The 19,292-nt window shown below is 35.4% G+C and overlaps 1 protein-coding gene across 4 annotated transcripts in view; it reads left to right on the forward strand.

Moving 5' to 3' along the window:
* The window catches only part of LOC125170265 (coiled-coil domain-containing protein 7-like), a 149,172-nt gene that overhangs the window by 39,530 nt on the left and 90,350 nt on the right, over positions 1 to 19,292 (forward strand). For 3 of the 4 annotated variants that reach the window (XM_047866732.1, XM_047866731.1, XM_047866733.1), the window contains 2 exons: positions 10,795 to 10,815; positions 11,138 to 11,170. In XM_047866732.1, coding sequence (XP_047722688.1) covers positions 10,795 to 10,815; positions 11,138 to 11,170 — 54 coding nt within the window. Of the gene's footprint in view, positions 1 to 10,794; positions 10,816 to 11,129; positions 11,171 to 19,292 lie in introns of all 4 variants that reach the window. The other variant, XM_047866734.1, reaches the window with a different exon arrangement.

The raw sequence follows: 19,292 nt of genomic DNA on the forward strand, positions 1-19,292 counted from the left end.
AGAGGTTCAGAGATTATGGCAAACGCAACACACAGCCAGTGCCAGGTTTCATCTGAAGCACCCTGGTGTCTTTGTTCCAATACCAGCAAACATGGCTGTTCTCTGGGGTCTGCTGGGACCTTTGCCTGTAGGGAGGCTCTGTGGCTTCTACAAAATTCCCTCCTGGCAGGGGAACCACTTCTTCCCATGTGGGCTGTATACCCCTCAGACCTCACTGTCTGCTCCTGAGGATTCACCCTTCCCACCAGAGCTCCATCAGGTATTGAGCTGTGGAGTTTTTTCCAGACTCTGTGCTCCTCTGTTTATAGAGTGCTAATGGTATTGAAACCATCTCCTTTTTCCTTTCTCCCTTTCTTGTTCGGTCACTTGTGGGTATTTCCACTCTTTCTCTTTCTCTGCAGCTACTTTTGGGGGAGTGCTTTTCCTGCACTCTCCCCCCTTTTCTGTTTCCTCTATCTGCAAAAACAGCTCCCTATCCTCTGTGGCTTCTCTCTCTCCCAGTTCACCTCTCTGCTGTGTACCTATTGAATTCTGTGGCTCAAGTTATGCAGATTGTTGTGTTAATCCTCAGATCAATTTTCTAGCTGTGCAAAATTCAGTTTCATTCTTTTGCATATAGCTCTCTAGTCTTCCTAGCACCATTTATTGAAGAGAGTGTCTTTCCCTATTGTATATTCTTGCCTTCTTTGTTGTGGATTATTTGACCATATAAGCAGGGTTTATTTGTGGATTTTCTATTTCGTTCCATTGATCTATGAGTCTATTTTTGTGCCAGTATCATACTGTTTTCATTACTACAGCTCTGTAGTGTATCTTTTTTTTTGTTTTTTTTTAGAGAGAGAGAATGCAAGCAGTGAGAAGGGCACGGTGGGGGCGGGGGGGGGGGAGAGAGAGAGAGAGAGAGAGAGAGAGAGAGAGAGAGAGAGAGAATCTCAAGCAGGTTCCATGCTCAGCATGGATTCTGATGTGGGACTCGATCCCACAACACTGAGATCATCACTGAGCAGAAATAAAGAGTTTGAGCAGAAATTAAGTTAGATGGTCAACCAACTGAGCTACCCAGCTGCCCCACTTTGTAGTGTATCATGAAATCTGGACTTCTGATACCTCCAGCTTTGTTTTTCTTTTTCAAGATTGCATTGGGTATTTGCAGTCTTTGTGGTTCTATATAAGTTTTGGGATTACTTATTCTAGTTTTGTGAAAATGCTAGTATGTTAGTATTTTGATAGGGATTGCGTTGACTCTGCAGATGGCTTTGGGTAGTATGGACATTTTAAGAATATTAAATCTTTCAATCCATTAGCATGGACTATCTTTACATTTGTTTGTGTCATCTTCCATTTCTTTCATAAGTGTTTTATAGTTTTCATAGTACATGTCTTTCACCACCTTTGTTAAATTTATTCCTAGGTATTTAGTTTTTGTTTTGGTATAATTGTAAGTTCTCTTAACTTCTCCTTCTGCTAATTTCTATAAGTTTATAGAAATGAAACAGATTTCTGAGTATTATTTTTATACACTACAATGTTACTCAATTAATTTCTTATTTCTAATAGTTCTAATAGTTTAGAGTTTTCTGTGTGTATTATTATGCCATATGGAAATAATGACAGTTTAACTTATTCCTTACCAAAATGGATGCCTTGAATTTTTTTTTCTTGCCTGATTGCTATAGCTAACACTTCTTTCTATGTTGAATAATAGTGGTGAGAGTAGACATCCTGTTTTGTTCCTGACCTTAAGGGAAAAGCTCCAAATTTTTCCTCATTGAGTATGATGTTAGCCATTTTAAAAAATTTTAATATCTATTTATTTTGAGAGTGGGGAGGGGCAGAGAGGAGAGAGATAATCCCAAACAGGCTCCATGCCTGATGCGGGGCTCAATCTCACAAACTGTGAGGTCATGATCTGAGCCAAAATCAAGAGTTGGTTGCTTAACTGACTGAGCCACTCAGGTTCCAGCCCTGTTTTTTTTCCCCTTTTCTTTTTCCTTTTTTTTTTTAACTATATGGCCTTTGTTATGTTGATGTATGTTTCTTCTAAACCCACTTTATTGAGAGTTTATCATCTCTCAATAATTTTTGTCAGATGCTTTTCCTGCACCTATTGGGATGATCATATGGATTTTAATCCTTCTCTTTTGTTGATATGAAGTTTCACATTGATTTGCAAATATTGAACCATTCTTGCACCCCCAAAATAAATTCCTCTTGATCACAGTGAATGATCCTTTTAATGTATTGTTGAATGTGGTTTGCCTGTATTTTGCTGAGGATTTTTCCATCTATGTTCATCAGAGATATTGACCTATAGTTTTTTTATTTGTGGTGTCCTTGTCTGATTTTGATATTAGAATAATGTTGGCCTTATAAAGTGAATTTGGGAACTTTCCTTTTTTTTTCTATTTTTTGAAATAGTATGAGAATAAGTACTATTCTTTAAGTGCTTGGTAGAATTCACCTATGAATCTGTCTAGTCCTAGACTTTTATTTTTTTGGCAAGTTTTTGATTACTGATTCAATTTCATTACTAGTATACTAGTAATTGGCCTTCAGATTTTTCTATCTTCCTGATTCAATTTCTAAGAATTTATTTCTTTTAGGTTGTCCAATTTGCTGATGTATAATTTTTCATCGTTTTCTCTTATATTGCATTGTATTTCTGTGGTGTAAGCTGTTTATTCTCTTTTGTTTCTGATTTTATTTGAGTTTTTCTTTTCTTTTTTTTTTTTTTCCTTGATGAGTCTGGCTAAGGGCTTATCAATTTTGTTTATCTTTTTAACAAACCGGCTCTTGGTTTCATTCATTGACCTTTTCCTTTTTAAGAAGTCTTACGTTATTTATTTGTACTCTGATCTTATTATTTTCTTACTTTTAATCTCTTTGGGCTTTGTTCTTTTCCTAGTTCATTTTAATGTAAGGTTAGATTGCTTTTGAGCTTTTTCTTGTTTCTTGAGGTAGGCCTGTGTTGCTAACTATCTCCCTCTTAATACTGATTTTGCTGTGTCCCAAAGATTTTGGGCTGTTGTGTTTTCATTTGTATCCATATATTTCTACATTTTTCTTTGATTTCTTCATTGACTCATTGGTTGTTTAGTAGCCTGTTGTTTAGCCTTTACATGTTTGTGTTCTTTTCATTGTCTTATGATTGATTTCTAGTTTCATACCACTGTGGTTGAAAAAGATGCATGGTATGATTTCAGTATTTTAAAATTTATTCAGACTTGTTTTGTGTCATATGTTAATATGATGTCTTCTGGAGAATGTTCCATGTGCACTTGAGAAGAATATGTATTTTGTTATTTTGGATGGAATGTTCTTTATATATGTGTTATGTCCAACTAGTCTAATATGTCATTCAGAGATTCTGTTTCCTTATTGATTTTCTACCTGAATGATCTATCCATTGATGTAAATGAGATGTTAAAGTCTCCTCCTATTAATGTATTATAACCAGTTTCTCCCTTTATGTCTGTCAATATTTGCTTTACATATTTAGGTGCTCTAATTTGGGTGCATTCATATTTATAATTGTTACATTCTCTTGTTTGATTGTTCTCTTTATTTTATTATTATGTAATGCCCTTTTTGTATTTTATTAGTCTTTGTTTAAAACTATTTTACCTGATGTAAATATTACTTCTTTTTTTGCTTCCATTTGTATGGTTAATATTTTTCCATCACTTCACTTTTAGTCTGCATGTGTCTTTGGGTCTGAGTTGAGTCTTTTATAGGCAACATGTAGATGGTTCTTATATATTTTTTTAATCCATTATGCCACCCTATGTCTTTGGTTGAAGAATTAGGCCATTTATATTTATTTTATTTTATTTTATTTTATTTTATTTTATTTTATTATTTTATTTTATTTTATTTTATTTTATTATTTTATTTTATTTTATTTTATTTTATTTTATTTTATATTTTATTTTCAATATATGAAATTTATTGTCAAATTGGTTTCCATACAACACCCAGTGCTCATCCCAAAAGGTGCCCTCCTCAATACCCATCACCCACCCTCCCCTCCCTCCCACCCCCCATCAACCCTCAGTTTGTTCTCAGTTTTTAACAGTCTCTTATGCTTTGGCTCTCTCCCACTCTAACCTCTTTTTTTTTTTTTTCTTCCCCTCCCCCATGGGTTTCTGTTAAGTTTCTCAAGATCCACATAAGAGTGAAACCATATGGTATCTGTCTTTCTCTGTATGGCTTATTTCACTTAGCATCACACTCTCCAGTTCCATCCACATTGCTACAAAAGGCCATATTTCATTCTTTGTCATTGCCACGTAGTATTCCATTGTGTATATAAACCACAATTTCTTTATCCATTCATCAGTTGATGGACATTTAGGCTCTTTCCACAATTTGGCTATTGTTGAGAGTGCTGCTATAAATATTGGGGTACAAGTTAGGCCATTTATATTTAAAGTAATTATTGATAGGTATGTACTTATTGTCATTTAATTAATTAATTAATTAATTAAATTTATTTATTTAATTTTTAAAATTTGTTTAATTTTTTTGTAGTTCTCTGCTTCGTTCTTTCTTCTCTTTCTTTCTTTGTGATTTATGAGTTTCTCTAGTGTTATATTTGGTTTATTTCTCTTTTTTTTTCTGTATCTTTTACAGATTTTGGGTTTGTGGTTAGCATGAAGTTCATATATAACATCTTAAGTACATAACAGTCTGTATTAAGTGGCCAGTCATTTAAGTCAAACACATTCTAAAAAACTTCTTTTTGTTCTTTTTTACTCCCTCCTTTGCAGTTTATGTATATGATGTCATATTTTAAATTTTTTATCCATAATTTTCTTACACTTAATTATGGCATTATCTTTTCTTAAGTTCTCCTTCATTTTTGAAGTATAATCTTGCCAGGTATATAACACTTGGCATATAGTATCTTTTCTTAATTGCATTTAAAATATGCCATCACACTACCTTCTGATGTCCATAGTTTCTGAGAAGAAAACAGTTGTTAATCTTATTAAAGATCTCTTGGTCATTTTACTTCATATAAATCCCTACTTACATGTCAAATTTGGGGAGATTTGTTCTTAGGGATTTCTGCTCTGGGAATTTATGATTCTCAGTATCACCTGTCTGTCTCTTCCATTTTTGGTGCTGTGATTTGCTCTGTGACCTCAATTTTGTGATGGACATAAGATTAATTGTTGATTTTCAGTTCATTCAGCTTTTATTGTTAGGACAGAGTGATTGATCTGACTCCTTGAAATCCAGATTGGAAATCAGAAATTTGAACTATTTATTTGAGGGGTGCCTGGGTGGATCAGTTGGTTGAGTGTCCAACTCACCTCAGGTCATGATTGCAGGGTCATGTCAAGCTCCTCTGCCCCTCTCTCCTGCTCGTTCTGTCTCTCTCTCCCTCTAAAATAAACAAAACAATAAAAATAAACTATCTTGAAGATCTGTATTCTTTGATATATTTCATCTCTCAAGTTTCTGTGCCTTTAGCTTGTGGTCAGGTAGTATATTTGACAAAGATTTTCTTACATGCCTTGAGCCACAAAAAATAAAAGGAGAAAAACATTTTTCCTGTTCCTTTAAGGTTAGATCTGTGTTGGGACACTCCTTCAAAATTTAGCTAAGCTGTTTACAAATCTTAAGTTAGCCTTCATTTTTTGTTTGCGTTGAGCTAAAGATAAGCCGGAGGTGACAGTTTAGTGTCACTCAGATATTTTGTGAGCATGAATCCTGGCCAGTGTAAGTATGTGGCTCACTAGATTCCTCTTATATATGGGATCTTTTCAAAATCCTTATTTTCCAAAGTTACTGTTGCTATAGCTTTTTCTTCTAGGCTTTTGACATGTATATTATTTGCCACAACTGCAATCTTTTTCTACAGGGACCAGTGGCTTGTTCATTTTCCTTTCAGTGTTTTTGAGTAATTCCCTCCACTCAGCTGTTTGTTTGTTTTTTGCCATGAGAGAGTTCTGAGCTAGATGAAACAAAGGCAAAAGCTGCAAGTCCTTCAGAGAACCCTCAGAAAGGTCAAAACAGACAAACACAGTTCCTTGGCAATAGATCTTTGTTTCCTCTAGAACCACATACCCAACTCAGAAATGGAGGTTGTCAACTTTATGACTACCATTGTACTAGGGGAGGGCAAGACTGTTGAAATGTCACAAAGTTCTCCTACAGTGTTTAAGTCACATTTTTATTTATTCAGCATTACTTGGTTCCTGTAAAGCCTTGACTATTTTTCAGAGTTCTGAAAACTTGGTCATGACAGTTTTTGCTCATGTTTTCATGTTTCCATGTAGGATAGGCCCTTTGAGTTCCCTATTCTACCATTTTTGCTGTCATCACTCCCTAAATACCCAAAATAGGTCTTATTTGATGCAAATTTACAACTGATTCTGGATTTTATATAGAAGTTCAATGGATCAAGAATAGACAAATGAGGTCTGAGGAAAAAGAACAAAATGAGACAATTTGCCCTAGCAGATATCAAAACTTGTTATAAAGCTATATTTATTATAATTGTGTACTTTTGGTGCAAGACTAGATAGACCAATGGAATTGAATAAAAACTCAGAAATAGATCCTTTCATATATGGAATATGTTACTAATGACCTCTAGTACAGTACATAATCCCCCCTTGTCTGTGGATTTGTGGAGGATATGTTCTCAGATCCCCAGTGGGATGCCTACATGGATAGTACACACACACACACACACACACACACACACACACACACATATACATACATCCACACATACATGCTGTGTATTATGCTATACATGCATACCTATGATAAAGTTAAATTTATAAATTAGGAACAGTAAGAGAGTAACAACAACTATTAATAAATTAGGGCACATAACAATAGCAATTATGTGAATGAGGTCTCTAAAAATATCTTACTATACTGTACTTAACCCTTTCTCTTATAATTGAGATAATAAAATATCTACTTAATGAGATGCAGTGAGGTAAATGATATAGGCATTATGACATACTGTAAGACTACTGTTGACTTTCTGATGATATGTCAGAAGCAGGGATATCTGCTTCTGGACAGTGGTTGACCAAAGGTAACTGAAACTGGAAAGTGAAACTGTAGGCAAGGAGAGGATTACTGTATAATAAATGGCTCTGGGATAACGAAAAGACAAAAGTTGATCCCTACTTTATAGTATATATAAAAAAACCATTTTGTGATGAGTTAAAGACCTAAATGTAGAAGAAAAAACCAAAAATATTTAGAAACAATATTTAGAGACTGTCTTTATAACCTAGAGAAATGAATAATTACAAGATTAAATATGTCATAAAAGGAAAGTTGGATAAATCCAACTATATTAAAATTAAAACCTCTATTGTATAAAGATTCATAAAGAGATGTACAAGAGAAGGTTCAAATAGGGGAAAGTGCTTAGATAACATATAAGTGACAAGGGATTATCCAGAATATATAAATAACATTTATTTATAATAAGTATAAGATAAATCAATAGAAAATGCTCAAGGGAAATAAAAAGGCATTTCACACAGAAGGAAATACAAATAGCCTATAAATATATCAAAATATATTCTACCCTTTTAGAGAATTTTAGCAACTAGGGAATGTTGTTTTGGTATGTTAATGTCATAGGAAAAAATAAAATGTTTGTTGGCTTTTAAAGTTTTATAAAACCCTTCCGTTGAGTGTACATATTTTTCTAGTGCTTTCCTATATTGCTCTACCTTTTCCCAAATAGTCCTCTTGTTAATACTTATATTAATTTTTCTCCCCTTCATTTATACTTCAGTTTGACTTCTGCCCCCAAAGTCCCTTGAACTAGTCCTGTAATGATAGTAATGACTGCTTCCCCCTAACTCCATGGTGTTAAATTCATTGTTCATGACTCTTGACAACTCCGCAAATATAACTCTGTTGAACATTTTGTTCTTCTTGAAATGTTCTTCTCTTGGTTTAAGTGACACACTATGCCTATCTGAATGTTAGTTACAGCTTATTATTTCACTTAAAAATATTGTGCCATCTTTTCATTAGGAAGCTTTTTATTACAGTGGCATTGAGAGCCAGCCCCATTAATAGTTTTTTGAGTAGGGTATTTACTCTGATGGCTAACAGACACATGAAAAGGTACTCACTATCAGTCATCATCAGAGAAATATGAATCAAAACTATGAGATACACCTATCAGAATGACTAAAATTTAATAACACAGGAAACAACAGACGTTGGCAAAGATGCAGAGAAAGGAAAACCCTCCTACACTGTTGGTGGGAATGCAAACTGATGTAGCCACTCTGGAAACAGTATAGAGGTCCCTCAAAAGTTAAATATAGAACTACCCCAAGATCTAGTGATTGAACTACTAGGTATTCACCCAAAGACTATGAAAATACTAATTCAATGGGATACATGCACCCTGATATTTATGTTATAGCAGCAATATATCAATACTAGCCAAATTATGGAAAGAGCCCAAGTGTCCATTAACTGATGAATGGATAAAGAATTTGTGGTACACACACACACACACACACACACACACACACACACACACACACAATGGGATATTAGCCATCAAAAAAATGAAATCTTGCCATTGGCAATGACATGGATGGAGCTAGAGAGTATTATGCTAAATGAAATGTCAGAGAAAGGCAAATGCCATATGATTTCAGTCATGTGGAATTTCAGAAACAAAACAGATGAACATGGGGGGAGAAAGAGGCAAACCATAAAACAGAGTCAATTATAATTTTTTTAAGTTTATTAATTTTAAGAGAAAGAGAGAAAGAGTGAGAGTGAGCATGGGCAGAGAGAGAGGGAGAATGAGAATCCCAGGCAGGATCTATGCTGCCAGTGCAGAGCCTGACGCTGGGCTCAGTCTCATGAGCTGTGTGATCATGACCTGAGCCAAAATCAAAGGTTGTTCTCTTTAACCAACTGAGCCAACCAGGCATCCCAGACTCCTAACTATTGAGAGCAAACTGAGGGTTGCTGGAGAGGACGTGGGTGCGGTGATGATGGGTTAAATGGATGATGGGTATTAAGGAGGACACTTGTGATGAGCACTGAGTGTTACATGTAAGTGATGAATCACTAAACCTACTTCTGAAACTAATATTGCACTATATGTTAACTAACTGGAATTTAAATAAAAACTTGAAACAAACAAAAGAGTAAGGTATATACTGATTACCTTGCCTATAGTTTTTTCTTACATTTACTTTCCTAAGAATAAATTTTGTTGTTGTTTGTTAGGTTAGAATGTGTGGTGAAATCGTTTGGGAGCCTTTGAATTTCTGAAAACAGTTTCATTTTGGCTTCACATTTAAATGAGAAATAAAATTAGAATATAAGTTTAATATTTTTCCTGGGAACTTTATATACATTCCTCTACATTTTCATAGAATTTTCATTTTCTGTTTAGTGTTTTTGTAAAATTGATTTTCCTCACTTCTGGTCAGTTTTCATTCTCCACTTTTATCAGTAGTGTTCTAGGTTCAGCATTACTAGAACTGAAGATGTAGGTTTCCTCAGTAGTTGAGAAAGCCTTTGTTCTCTGGGCTTTTAGTGGTTTAAATAATTGTTGAACTCTGGCTATAATGAATGAGTGAATTGATATATGATGGTTTCCTATCATCTTCTGAGATAGGAAAGGAGGTTTTGAGAAGCTTGGAATCTCTTGATAGTGGAAAGAATGAGTTTATTCCAAGGTAGTGTGCCTCAGTGAACATTAGTTTCTAAATCCTTATGCAACTAAAAATATTTCTCTTCAGACATGGATATTTATTTACTTTGGTTATTTTTTTGTTGAGGATCTCAGCCCTTTTTGCTTAGATTTTTGATTTCTTATTATTTAGCACAGTGATTCTCAAACTTTAGCATGCAATGGAATCAATTGGAGGGCCAGTTAAAACACAAATTGCTGGCCCTACTCCCAGAGTTTTTGATTCAGTTGGCTGGGATGCGGCCTAAGAATTTACATTACTAACAAATATGATTGTTTAGGTGATGCTTATGCTCTTGGTTTGGGGACTACACTTTTTGAACTATTGATTTAGTGTTAGTATGGCAAAAAAAATTTTTAGACTAGTCTGATTTTTCACTTAAGTAACTTTTTTTTCCTGCCCTAATGAATGTAGTAATTTTTTTTTAACAATGTAATTCAGAACTTTTATCTGGATGTGATAGAATGGGCTTTTGTGTGTGTGTTTCAAATGTAATCATTTAAACATTATATTTTCTAAGTGGTAAATATTGGTATTTAGGATTGTGTGATTCATTTTGGATATTCAGTTTCTGTCACAGTTTCCCAAACCAGTTGTATGCATTTCCTATTAAAAATATCAAGTAGTAGTATAATATTTTGTATCTCAATTTTTAGGCCCTTCGGCAGAGCAAGTTTTACTGAAGACATAATGTTCTTATGATAATGCTTTTCATTATTATACTCTGTGCTTTATGAAAAAAATACTCTATGCTTTATGAAAAAAATCTCTTCCAAGAGGAATCTTAATTTTATTCCTTATTTATATTAACTAATATATGAAATAAAAAATGTACATTATTTTTGGGTATCATACTATATATCTATAATGGTGGACTGAGTTGTCTATGCATGATGTACTAAAAACTATATCAGTAATTATAAAAATGTTATCTTGGATTGTAGATTTATAGTTTTATTTTAATAATTTGTATATTTTTCTTATTGAAAATTATAGAGAATTAAATAGTTTATCATATCATAACATAGTGAAAAATTTTATATTTAAATGTTTTAATTAAAACTTTATTTTCCAGATTTTGGAATCTCTTTTTAAGGTATGTTCAATATATTACAGTTTAAGCCTAGTGAAATTATAATACAGAAATACACACTAATGAAGAAGAGGTTTCTAAGTTTTGAGGAAGTAAAAAGAACTCCCAAACTTGCAACTATATAAATTTTAAAATGTTATATTCCAGTTGTATGTTGCATTAGCCCCATTCTGAACCCTAGGATAAATGATGTTTGGTTCATGACTAATATTTGATAGATGAAGTACACACACACACACACACACACACACACACACACACACACCTGTACCCACCCACATGTTTGAATAACTTGTCAATAAGTATTTCTTTCTTTTTTTTTAAGTGGTTTCAGCTACAGGTCAATCAGATGGAGGAGGTAAGTATAACATTTCTTAATTGTGAATTAAATTGATATTTTGTCTCATTTGAAAATCAATTTGAAATTAGTTAAGATTTTTTGAATAACTATTGTTTATAATCTTTTGACTTAGGTAGAGAAGGAACTAAAGGTTAGAATAAAATGTTTCTCCTTGATTACACACTACATTCCTGCATGTATCTGAGATGCTCTGAGTTTGACACATTCTTTCTCTTAAAAATAAATAATGGAGGGGCGCCTGGGTGGCGCAGTCGGTTAAGCGTCCGACTTCAGCCAGGTCACGATCTCACGGTCCGTGAGTTCGAGCCCCGCATCAGGCTCTGGGCTGATGGCTCGGAGCCCAGAGCCTGTTTCCGATTCTGTGTCTCCCTCTCTCTCTGCCCCTCCCCCATTCATGCTCTGTCTCTCTCTGTCCCAAAAATAAATAAACGTTGAAAAGAAAAAAAAAATAAAAAAAAAAATAAATAATGGAAATTTAATTATCATTCTTTCCTAATTTATGTAAAAGAGTAAGCGACAAGGAAAAACTTATATCAGCTTAAACCTTTCTCCTGTATTTAAAAAACATGTATGATATTATAATATGCTTACTTATAAAATTGTATATTGGTTTTATTTAAATTTAATGTTATTTTCATGATTTTTTTTATACTTTAGATTTTCAGATGTTTTATGACCATTTTGAAAACTATCGGTCTCTAACCTTAAGGGTTTTTAAGTCCATTTTGGGAAAGACTTTATGCTGTTTTTTTTTAAGTTTATTTATTTATTTTGAAAGAGAGAGAGGGAGCATGAGTGGAGGAGAGGAAGAGAGAGAGAGGGAGAGGAAGAGAGAGAATCTCAAGCAGGCTCCACACTGTCAGTGCAGAGCCAGACGTGGGGCTTCAACCCACGAACTGTCAGATCATGACTTGAGCTGAAGTTGGATGCTTAACCGATTGAGCCACTCAGGCACCCCCAGGCAACTCATTCTTGAACTAAAAATTTCTGACTTATCAATTATTGCTTTAAATACTATTCTGGCCATTCTTTGACTTCATCAAGACTACTGGTTCATTCATTCCTTTACCTTCCTGCAGTATTTTTTACTTATTTTTCTTTTTAGCTTAGACAGTAGGTACTTAATCACAGTGAATTTCTTAACTTCCTAATATTGTTTACCTCTTTCTCTTTTCATTGCATTTATCTAACAAAACTTAAACTTGAATAAATGCAAATATTTACTTTTTGGGCCTTTTAGCTTAGTTGTAAAACAATGATGAAGAAAGTGACATGATTATTCAGACATAATTATTTCAAATATTGCCTGGCAATTCTATTGCATTTCTGAAATGAATTTCAATCCTTTTCAGCCATCATCTCAAACCTATATTCCCTCAGTCCCATTTTCATTTACACTTTCAACGAGTCACTTGAAATGCCTGATATATAAGCCACCGGTTAGAACTCCTAAATTACCAAACAGTTTATTTAAATCCATGCTCATTCACTCCTCCTTTCTTCTTATTAAACAAATATTGTTCCTCTTCTTACATAAGACTCATTCTTTTACTTGTTTTGGATCTTATCTTAAGAAATTGATTAATCATTCTCACATATTAAACTTTTCCTAACCAATTGTGTTCTTCCTTTCAGGTTTTAAATATACTCATATCTCTCTAATTTGATGCCACATTCCCTCCAATTACTGGCCTATTTCTTTTTTGCCCTTCATAACCAATCTTTAAAAAAAATTGTATGCAAATTTACTCATAAGGGAAATAGTTATTACATTACTGTTGGGTGACTCAGTTGGTTAAGCATCTGACTTTGGCTCAGGTCATGATCTCATGGTTCATGGGTTTGAGCCCCACATTGGGCTCTGTGCTGACAGCTCAGAGCCTGGAGCCTGCTTTGGGTTCTGTGTCTCCCTCTCTCTGCCGCTTCCCTGCTCACGCTCTGTCTCTCTCTCTCTCTCTCTCAAGAATAAATAAACATTAAAAAAATTATTGTTTTTTTTTAAATAAAGGCAAAACCAAAGATTTATAAAAGAGAGGAGAGAAAAAGCCTTGAAGATAGTTGAGGAACAATAAAACTAGTTGAGTCTTTTATAAAAAAAATTATTAGCTGATAAATTGGCATCTAGTGAAGAGGTTAATCTGGATGTTCTCTCCTTGAAAGAGCCAACTAGGGCTATCAAAAATAATTGGAGTTTTTGTGGATTTTCTATAAAAACTTAACAGTTTAGCTGAGGGCCATACTTTGAAACTTCAGAGCTCATTTTTTTTTGGCATCAATTTATTATATATACTCTTTTCTTCCAAAGCATTTCTCAGCCTACCCTGATTAGATTCTCTCTCCATAATAAAGAAAACATTCTGTTTGGTTCTACGAAACTTTTATATTGTCAAATTCAATAGGAATTTTCTTTACCTTAGCTATACTTGACATTGTCAATCATTTCGTCATTTTTAAAACACTATTTCTTTGACTTTTGTGAATTACGCTTTCTTGGCTACTGTTTTACCTCTTTAGCTGTTTCCTTTTTAGAACCATCTTTATTTTATAATCAATAAATATTTGAGCGCCTTGAGATTTCTATATCCTCCTTTTTTTTTCCTTACTTTAAACTTACCCTCTAGGCAACCACAACCGGTTTTTCAATTTAAGTGTTACATTTATACCGGTAATTTAGAAATGTACACTTCTTGCTCAAAATCATCCTCTGAACTCCAGATGGGTATATAATTACCTACTAGACTATTTCATCTCACACCCAATGGATCAAAACCAAGAATTTTTTTACCCTTAAACTTACACTTCTTCCAGTGTTCCCTGTCTCAGTGAATGGTAGTAATATCTATCCAGTTGGGTAAAACAGAAGTGTGGCGATTAACCTTGACAACTTGATTTCTTAATATTCAATACATTCCTGAGTCCTTTTGATTTTATGTCCTAAATAGCTTTCATATATGTTGATCTTTCTCTGTATCTACTATTTACACTTTAGTGCCAGTTACCATCATTTCCAAGTATTTCTGAAATCCTGGTGTATGCATTCATATTCACAAGGAGGAACCTTTAGTATAGAACTAAACTTCTGGTCTAGAATTCCAAATTTTTCAGTTTTTAAATCCATAATTAATTATTATGAATAACTACTAAATTTGGTGTGTATTAGATACATTGCCAATGTGTTTGTATTATCTTATGACTTTTGATGAAGGTTTCTTAAATATGTTTGGTGGATCATGTTTAAATATTACCCAGGATACCTGTTCCAAATGCCCATTTCAGAACTCCACGTCAGAGTTCCTGAATTAAAGTTCTTTTTGTATGTGTATAGGTTAGCAATATGCCTTTTTAATAGGAATTATTTAAAATTTTTTTTATTCTTTCTTTATTTTTGAGAGAGAGACAGTGAGACAGAGTGCGAGTGGGGGAGGAACAGAGAGAGGGAGACACAGAATCCAAAGCGGGATCCAGGCTCTGAGCTGTCAGCACAGAGCCTGACATGGGGCTCGAACTCATAAACCACAAGATCATGACCTGAGCCAAAGTTGGATGCTCAACTGACTGAGCAACCCAGGCGCCCCTTAATAGGATTTCTTAGAGGATTATTATGTATACTAGCATTTGAGAATCTTGGAATAATCTTGTTTTTATTGCTGACACATTTTATTGATAGTACATGCTGGTGAGGCTAATGCCTGTGGTCATGTTACATCAACACAGATACATGTTGAAGCCTTCAGAATGTGTGGTGAGATGCACTAGAGAAATGTAGGATTAGCACATAGGCTATGTGTTTCAGAGCTGTTCTGCTGGAACCTGTGCCAAGTAGGTGTCTTTGATGAAATCTTGTAGCTGATAATCTCATTGTCTATTCCATATTCCTTTAGTTCTGTGATATCATCTCTTCTCCCAGAAAGGACTCATGTTTAAATTGAATTCTTAACAGGAAATGCAGTGTATCAGTTAGGGTCTAATCAAAAGATAAAAACTACACTGTAATTTGAATAGGGAAAGTTCAACATAAAGAATTACTAATATAGGAGAATCCCTACCAAGAGGTAAAGGCAACTCTAAAGAATATAGGGATAGAAGATATAAGGAACAGTCTCTATTGATAGGATGGAAGCAAAGTACTTAAAGAAGGAACAAATCTTAATACCCCCATCCTTACCCTGTCCCTAACCCAGGGCTAAGGTCCAGAACTTGTGAAGAAGGAGCAGCTGTCATCACTGAGTTTTCTGGGGTGCCATACTGGTGGAACCAGGACTTACTGGGAAGTTGGTCATAAGGGTGATACATTGGGAAGCCATCCTCTCTGGTACTGGGGAAAGCCATCTTCTGGAGAGGTGCTGTTCCTTTTGCTGCCTCCAAGGATGGTATGCTGGAAAGATTCCTGAAGGGGTTTCTGCACTGGTAGATTTTGTAAGAAGTTCTAGGAGAAGCTACCTGAGGGAATGAGCCATGCCAGGGACCTTGTGAGGAAGACACCTATGGGGTGGTGCTATTGTAACTTTTTGGAGGTGAGCTCTACTAGGTATACTATGCAGTGCCCTAGGATTAAGCAGAGAGAGATGACAGAACTAGGAAGAAACCTGCTTCTTTTTGTAGTGTCTAGAACTCTCCATTGATAAAGGTTAACATGCTAACTGTCAGAAACGTTCCACTATTGTAAGCCCAGCAATGAAGAATGGATTTTTAATTAAAAAATTTTTTTAACATTTATTTATTATTGAGAGACAGAGAGAGACAGAGCATGAGCAGGGGAGGGGCAGAGAGAGGAGGAGACACAGAATCCTAAGCAGGCTCTAGGCTCTGAGCTGTTAGCACAGAGCCTGACGTGGGCCTCAAACCCACAAACCGCAAGATCATGACTTGAGCTGAAGTCAGATGCTTAACCAACTGAGCCACCCAGGTGCCCCGATTTTTAATTTTTTTTAAGTTTATTTATTTTGAGAAAGAGAGAGAGAGAGAGGGGGAGAGAATGAGAGAATGAGCAGGGGAGGGGCAGAGAGAGAGGGAGATAGAGAATCCCAAGCAGGCTCCACACCATCAGTGCAGAACCCGATGTGGGGCTCAAACCCATGAACTGCAAGATCATGACCTGAGCTGAAATCAAGAGCTAGTTATTTAACCGACTGAGCCACCCAGGCATCCCTAATTTTTTTTAATGTTTATTTGTTTTTGAGAGAGACAGAGTGTGAGTGGGGGAGGGGCAGAGAGAGAGGGAGACAGACTCCGAAGCAGGCTCCAGGCTCTAGGCTCTGAGCTGTCAGCACAGAGCTCAACATGGGGCTCAAACCCATGAACTGTGAGATCATGACCTGAGACGAAGTCGGACGCTTAAACTGACTGAGCCACCCAGGTGCCCCAAGAATGGGTTTTTATTTTATTTTATTTTTTATTATTTTTTAGTACAATATATTTTATTATATTATTATGAAGCCCTTGTTTTACCAGCCTATTCAGTGGAGACAGCAAAACTGGACAGTCAAGCTTATGAAGATATGTAATAATCCTCTTTTTAAAAAATGTTTATTTAAATTTTATGAATTCTTTATTTTTTCAATTTATTTTTTTTTAATTTATTTATATAAAGTATTCTTATCTTATTTGGCCATTCTTTATATATAATTTATTGTCAAGTTAGCTAACACACAGTGTATACAGTGTGCTCCTGACCTCAGGGGGAGATTCCTGTAATTCATCACTTACATACAACACCCAGTGCTCATCCCAACAAGTGCCTTCCTCAATGCTCATCACCCATTTTTCTCACCCACCTGACCCCCCCACCCCCATCAACCCTCAGTTTGTTTTCTGTATTTAAGAGTCTTATGGTTCCCCCCCCCCCCCGTAACTATTTTTTTTTTCTTTCCTTTCTCCCATGGTCTTCTATTAAGTTTCTCAGATTCCACATATGAGTGAAAACATGGTATCCATCTTTCTCCTGACTGACTTATTTCACTTAGCATAATACCCTCCAGTTCCATCCATGTTGTTGTGAATGGCAAGATTTCATTCTTCTTCATTGCTGAGTAGTAGTCCATTGTATATGTACACCACGTCTTCTATTTCCATTCATCAGTTTGTGGACATTTGGGCTCTTTCCATAGTATGCTATTGTTGATAGTCCTGTGGTAAACGTTGGGGTACATGTGCCCCTGTGAATCAGCACTCCTCTGTCCTTTGGATAAATTCCCAGTAGTGCAATTGCTGGGTCATAGGGTAGTTATATTTTTAATTTTTTGAGTAATCTTCACACTGTTTTCCAGTTTGCATTCCCACCAACAGTGCAAGAGGGTTCCCGTTTCTCCACATTCTTGCCAACATGTGTTGTTTCCTGAGTGGTTAATTTTAGCCACTCTGACTGGTGTAGTTTTGATATATATTTCCCTGATTACTAGTGATGTTGGACATCTTTTCATGTGTCTGCTAGCCATCTGGAAGTCTTCTTCGGAAAGTGTCTATTCACATCTTCTTCCCTGGAATAAGTTTCATCCTTCTTCACTGGATTATTTGGTTTTGGATGTTGAGTTTGGTAAATTCTTTAAAGATTTTGGATACTAACCCTTTATCTGATGTGTCATTTGCAAATATCTTCTCCCATTCCACTGGTTGCCTTTTAGTTTTGTTGATTCTTTCCTTTGCTGTGCAGAAGCTTTTTTTTTTTTTTATTGATGAGATACCAATAGTTCATTTTTGCCTTTATTTCCCTTGCCCTCAGAGACATGTCAAATAAGATGTTACTGTGGCCGCGGTCAAAGAGGTTGTTGCCTGTTTTCTCCTCTAGGGGTTTTGATGATTTCCTGTCTCACGTTTAGGTCTTTCATCCATTTGTATTTATTTTTGTGTATTGTGGAAGAGAATGTTCCAGTTTCATCCTTCTGCATGTTGCTGTCCAGTTCTCTCAGAATCTTGCTAAAGAGACTATCTTTTTTTCATTGGATACCCTTTCCTGCTTTGTTGAAGATTAGTTGGCCATACATTTGTGGGTCCAGTTCTGGGTTTTCTGTTGTATTCTATTGGTCTATGTGTCTGTTTTTGTGCCAATACCATACTGTCTTGATGACTACAGCTTTGTAGTACAGGCTAAGGTCTGGGATTGTGATGCCTCCCCCTATGTTTTTTCTTTTTCAACATTACTTTGGCTTTTTAGGGTCTTTTCTGGTTGCATACAAATTTTAGGATTGTTCTAGCTCTGAGAAGAATGCTGGTGCTATTTTGATTGTGTATTGAATGTGTAAATTGCTCTGGGTAGTATGGACACTTTAACAATGTTTGTTCTTGCAATCCATGAGCAGGGAATATTTTTCCATTTCTTTGTGTCTTCAATTTCTTTCACAAGTGTTCCTTAATTTTCAGAGTACAGATCCTTTACTTCTTTGGTTAGGTTTATTCCCAGGTATTTTATGGTTCCTGGTGCAATTGTAAATAGATCAGTTTCTTTATTTCTCTTTCCAATGCTTCATTATTGGCGTATAGAAATGAGACCTATTTCTGTACATTGATTTTATATCCTGCAAGTTTGCTGAATTCATGTACCAGTTCTACTGCAGCTTTTTGGTGGAGTCTTTTGGGTTTTCCATGTAAAGTATCATGTCATCTGCAAAAAGTGAAAGGTTGACTTCTTCTTTACCAATTTGGATGCCTTTTATTTCATTTTGTTGTCAGTTGTAGCTAGGACTTCCAACACTATGTTAAACAACATTGGTGAGGGGTGACTGGGTGGCTCAGTCGGTTAAGTGTCTGACTTCAGCTCAGGTCATGATCTCATGGTTTGTGAGTTCAAGCCCTGAGTCAGGCTCTGTGCTGACAGCTCAGAGCCTGGAGCCTGCCTCAGGTTCTGTGTCTCCTTCTCTCTCTGCCCCTCCCCAACTTGTGCTCTCTCTATGTCTCTCAAAAAATAAATAAATGTAAAAAAAATAAAAAAAAACAACATTGGTGAGAGTGGACATCCCTGTCATTTTCCTGACCTCAGGGAGAAAGCTCTCAATTTTTCCCCATTGAGGATGATATTAGCTGTGGGCTTTTCATATATGGCTTTTATGATGTTAAGGTATGTTTCTTCTATCCCAACCTTTTGGGGGTTTTTATAAAGAAAGGATGCTGTATTTTGTCAAATGTT

Source organism: Prionailurus viverrinus, chromosome B4, assembly GCF_022837055.1.
Source record: "Prionailurus viverrinus isolate Anna chromosome B4, UM_Priviv_1.0, whole genome shotgun sequence".
NCBI lineage: Eukaryota > Metazoa > Chordata > Mammalia > Carnivora > Felidae > Prionailurus > Prionailurus viverrinus.